Below are 4,670 nucleotides of genomic sequence, written 5' to 3' on the forward strand. Positions count from 1 at the left end.
TGCCACCAACGCCGGTCTTGGCATCAAGCCGAGCACAAGGTTTTCACCCGGATCCGCTCGAAAAACCTCCATCACGTATTATGTGCACGGGTCGCCGCCGATCTGTGCCGCCACACATGGAGCATGCCGCACCAGCCAGATCAAATCTGTCCGGAAGGCACAACCCGCATGGTGCCGACCCAACCACCAGGCCCTCTATGCCGCCACCGCCGATCCGTGGTCAGATGGTGTGTCGCCGCAGACCCGGCCGCCGATCCGGTTTTGTTTTGTTGTCTAGGCGAAATCTTTCGACTCAACTTGACTGCCGGTGTATTTATCTCTTTTGGAAAATAAGTAGCAATGTCTTTGAGTTGGTAAGATTAGGATGGTAACAAATTAAATAATCTCCTTATACATAACCCGCAATGAAACACTACAATAAAGAGCACAAGACAATCATCTTTGAGAGTAACAGGTGACAATACTGAATTTGTCAAAATGAAAGCTGAAGAAACACTACTTCATTTCCAGCCCAGCGATTGCCTTATCCCAGAAAAAATCAGTCCCAGAGATCTCCCTATCATGGACACCCAGAAGTAGGACACCGCAGCGCTGACTCTAGCCACGACTGCCCGTGCAAAAGGCATTGCAATATCCGACAACTCCAAGAAAAGGCTGTAGTAATACCTCCTGCAACAGATGACGGAGAAGAATGTTACAAGAAAAATGAAATCTTAATCCAAGTCGCACAAAAAATATGTTAATGATCTTTTTCATGAAACAAAAAGCAGACAAGAGGTGGACGATACCATCCAGTCAGTGCTCTTAGCTCCTTTGTCCTTCTCACAGGAAGAGAAAATGGGCTTATGCAAACATAATCCAGGTGAGTAGATGTGGAAGGATTTCGAAATGCAATGGTCAACCAATTAGTTTTATCAGGTCGATTATCTGCTGTGTTCTTGCATGATCTTCTGCATAGAACATATAACTCAAACCTGTCCTCGTACATTGAAACAACTGACTCGAAATACTGGTGCAACCACCCGTTAATTGCCACCTTCGAAGAGATAAAATAGATTAGCATGCAATTATCAAAACCTAAAAGTGCATGAAAGTTGGAATATTTAAGACTTACAGTATCAAATTGCTAAGTAGGACACATCATAACATGAGAATCTTTCCAAGAAAATGATAACAGGAGAATTAAGGGAAAGGGCAAATGGATCCAGAATTAGACTATTCACGTGTGTCCTTAAATATTCACACAAATATATTTGCTTGGTAGTTAAAAATTCTTATCAGGTCAAAAGATGACAATGCGAATATATATACCCAACAAAGTAATAAAGAACAGTATCAGCTTACACAGCCGACAACCATTACCTCATTACGCTGCTTTTGAAGTTCTCTTGTCGATAGAGAACATAAAGCTAAGCTGGAGCCAACAACCTCAGTAGGCATGTCACCATCAACTGACATGATCTCTAGATAAATACTAGCAATCACATCAGCCAAGAAAATTACCAGGTCCTCCAAAATCCTTGCTCCATTTTCAGCCAGAAATTTAGTATCAAAATAGCTATCAGACCTGCCACAGCGAAAAAGAGATAAAGATGTAACTATGGACCTTACGGAGGCCTATTACATTCTTACATATGGCATTAAATTAAAAACGGGAAGAAATTGAACAGCACAAGACTAAGCATCAAGAAGGGCATACGGATAGTACCTTGCAGAACCAAATCTTATGAAAAAGAGCAGGTCCAAATAGAGCTCAACTTTCCCTAATCTGTTGAATCTCTTCAAGATCCCATTGTCTTCCTTTATTTTTCTACTAATCACCATCATAAGCTTCTGGAATAGAAAAGGAATAAAAATAAGATAGTTGGAGGATAGCCAATATAGAGAAATGGAAGGCAGTTCAAACTGATGACATACCTCATCGATCTTGCCATTTTCCAGGGCTTGCTCTTCTTCGATCCATTTCATAAATGCTGGTTCAATCAAGCTATCTATCAACATAACTGACACTTCCGACCACCTGATCCCATCTAGAAGTTGAAAACTTCCAGAGACATTTCTTGCCTGCATGGGCTCAGACCACGTTATAACATGTATATGAATTTAAAACATACTATAACATTGACAACAATTGGGTCAAATGCTACTTGAACATAAAGGAAATCTTAAAAATCAACTGCACTTCACTCCAGAAATTCTGGTGCACAACCATAATGATTTTATTCAACTAGTCAACGAATATTTGGAAAACACCGATACAACATGGACTATGATGCTACTTTACCAACAAAAACATACAGGAAGAGAGCATTACCATTTTGGTACATAATAGCTCAGCTTCTGCCTACTAGCTTATCTAAACTCGGAGAAGTATGCATGGGCAATCTTCAATATTCACTAATATATACCCAAAATATTTATGAAAAATAAATTATAGTGCATTTCTTGCCTCCATTTCAAGATGTTGAAATGTGATCAGAAGAAGCCGCAACCTGGGACCTCCATGAATTGCAAGCATACTCAAAGGATAGTTTTTCCTATCATTTTTTAGTCCTTCATCTCTGCTATCAGAACTGGTATCTTGACCATTTGCTTCTAAGGCTTCAGAAAGTTTAGCCCTCACTTCATTCCATGTATCATTGGGGTCAGACGCTGTACTCTTGTCAAGCAAACGTTTTCCATTCCTAGCAATTGCCAGAGAAAACTGCATTAGCAGTCATAATTTTTTCTGTCAAACAAATTTTTTGACATCTAAAAGCGACATTAAAGCAGCTACTCTTACCTACCAGAATCAGAGGAGATTGGTGCTGTAAGATGTTGATTGGCGCTGGGATTTCGGGTGCGGGGTATTGTAGGTCGAGAGGGTGCAACCCCAGCCAAATATGCAAAAACTACGCTGATAGTCAGAAGCGCTTCATCGGAGAGCAACATTAGATTTGGTGAGATCACACTCTCTGAACCCATCATTGACTGAAAGAAATAACATCTAACTTGAGTCTCCAGCTTGTAACCCCTTCCATGAAACTTATAAGAGGTAAATGCACAGCTTTTCCGCTGTTTCGCTGAATTAAATTTGGGCAGACATGGAAGGGGAATTTTATGAATGTAGTTCCTACAAATATGGAATAGCCCAAATGAAATATAAGTAACACAACAACTCTATATGGTCCATATTAGTAGTGATATCACAAAAACCGAAGAACAAAGCTACCTCTTTGACATCCTGATTGATATGTTTCGTGGGGAGAGCTTGCCGCTGGATTGGGTCCATCCCCCACGATACTGGCCTCCCATTGTTGCCAAGGAGCACTCGGCCATTACAAGAGAATCCCCAGGTCTTGATCAAAACATCAAAAACGTAAAGAAGGGGAAACAAGCATGCCTTCTGAACAACAAAGCAAGGATAATAATCTTAGGGACAACAGCACAGCGAAGGAAGAGCATCTCAGTCGACATGCCCGGATGCAAGAACTGTTCCATTTCTCGCTGGCGGCAAAGCTGGGCACTGCCGGCGGCATCTAAGTCCCCAATTTCTCCATCTAATAATTCCCAAATCCCAACAGGTCTTCCACATCACACCACACCACACCAGTGGATCCAAAAAACCACATACATTTGCAGACTACTAAACAAAAACAAGAATCCTAAGGGAAATATCCACTAAACAAGACGCAATGATCGAAAGGCTTCTTAGAGAAACGAAACAAACAAATCCTAAGTTTTTTTCGGTGGATAGAAAACCAGCGCCAAGAAAACAAGGGGGGAAAGCTAAGAAAAAAGGATAATCAACTTACGGGGGAGGAGGAGGCAGCACGACACTCCAACCGCAGGTTGCGGGTTCAGGATCTGCCTCGCACGGATCGGCCCAGCCTAGAACTGATTCCTGGCAGGAGCGGTCGATGATTCTAATGGTGCCCGCTAATTTATCCCTCGAATTATTCCTCGTTTTTTACTGAAGCGGCAACAGTACTAGCACAACAGCGACTTGTTTATGCAAACATCAAAACTGAGAGAGAGAGTGCGGTCGGTCTACCGAATCGTCGCTGAACCGTGGAGCCAGCGTGCTGCTGAGAGAAGGAGGGTCTACGCTCCAAGGTGGTGGGGTCGCGTCCACGCGAGGATGAGGAAGCGTTATCAGTGAGGACGAGGAGTGAGTCTATTTCTGTGGACATGGCATGGGCGCCGACGTGGGCCTGCTTTACCTTTTCCTTTTGCTTGGGATTATTCCTTGGCCGAAAGCAATAGCCTCATCCATCGTACAATAATATTATGCTAGATATAGATACACCGAGCAAAATATCATTTTAATTTGCAATGTATAGATCCAAGCAGTTTATTACTCCTTCGTTCCTAAATATAAGTCATCTTAGAGATTTCAATACAGACTATATATTCATTTGCTCCGTATGTAGTCCGTATTGAAATCTCTAAAAAAAGTTATATTTAGAAACAAAGGGAGTATTATGTTGTGATAAATATTTTCTAATACATATAAGTTAAACAAAATCAAGATGAAATTCCGGATGAAGTTCATCGCCATGATTCATACTGCATTACTTTTTTTTTGCGGGTGATATACTGCATTACTTATCCTAACACTCCGAACCAAATACAACATCCATCCCAAATTACTTGTCTTAGATTTATCTAGATAAGAGTGTATCTAATCT

At 41.4% G+C, this 4,670-nt stretch overlaps 1 protein-coding gene across 8 annotated transcripts; it reads right to left on the reverse strand.

Moving 5' to 3' along the window:
- Positions 1–344: 344 nt before the first annotated feature.
- Positions 345–4,156, reverse strand: LOC123086142 (uncharacterized). Of its 8 annotated transcripts, none has more exons than XM_044507853.1 (9): positions 4,034–4,156; positions 3,212–3,337; positions 2,783–2,970; positions 2,450–2,684; positions 1,918–2,064; positions 1,709–1,833; positions 1,363–1,567; positions 789–1,036; positions 345–669 (listed from the first exon to the last, which is right to left on the reverse strand). In XM_044507853.1, the coding sequence occupies exons 2-9, from the start codon at positions 3,269–3,271 to the stop codon at positions 501–503; spliced, it is 1,377 nt and encodes a 458-aa protein (XP_044363788.1). In that variant the 5' UTR covers positions 3,272–3,337; positions 4,034–4,156; the 3' UTR covers positions 345–500. The 8 variants fall into 8 exon arrangements, with proteins under 8 accessions (XP_044363788.1, XP_044363787.1, XP_044363785.1 ...); XM_044507852.1 differs by having other exon boundaries at positions 3,212–3,385; positions 4,034–4,149; XM_044507850.1 differs by having other exon boundaries at positions 3,795–4,139.
- Between the last annotated feature and the right edge of the window lie 514 nt (positions 4,157–4,670).

The sequence above is a fragment of the Triticum aestivum genome, chromosome 4A (genome assembly GCF_018294505.1).
Source record: "Triticum aestivum cultivar Chinese Spring chromosome 4A, IWGSC CS RefSeq v2.1, whole genome shotgun sequence".
NCBI classification, from domain to species: Eukaryota; Viridiplantae; Streptophyta; class Magnoliopsida; order Poales; family Poaceae; genus Triticum; species Triticum aestivum.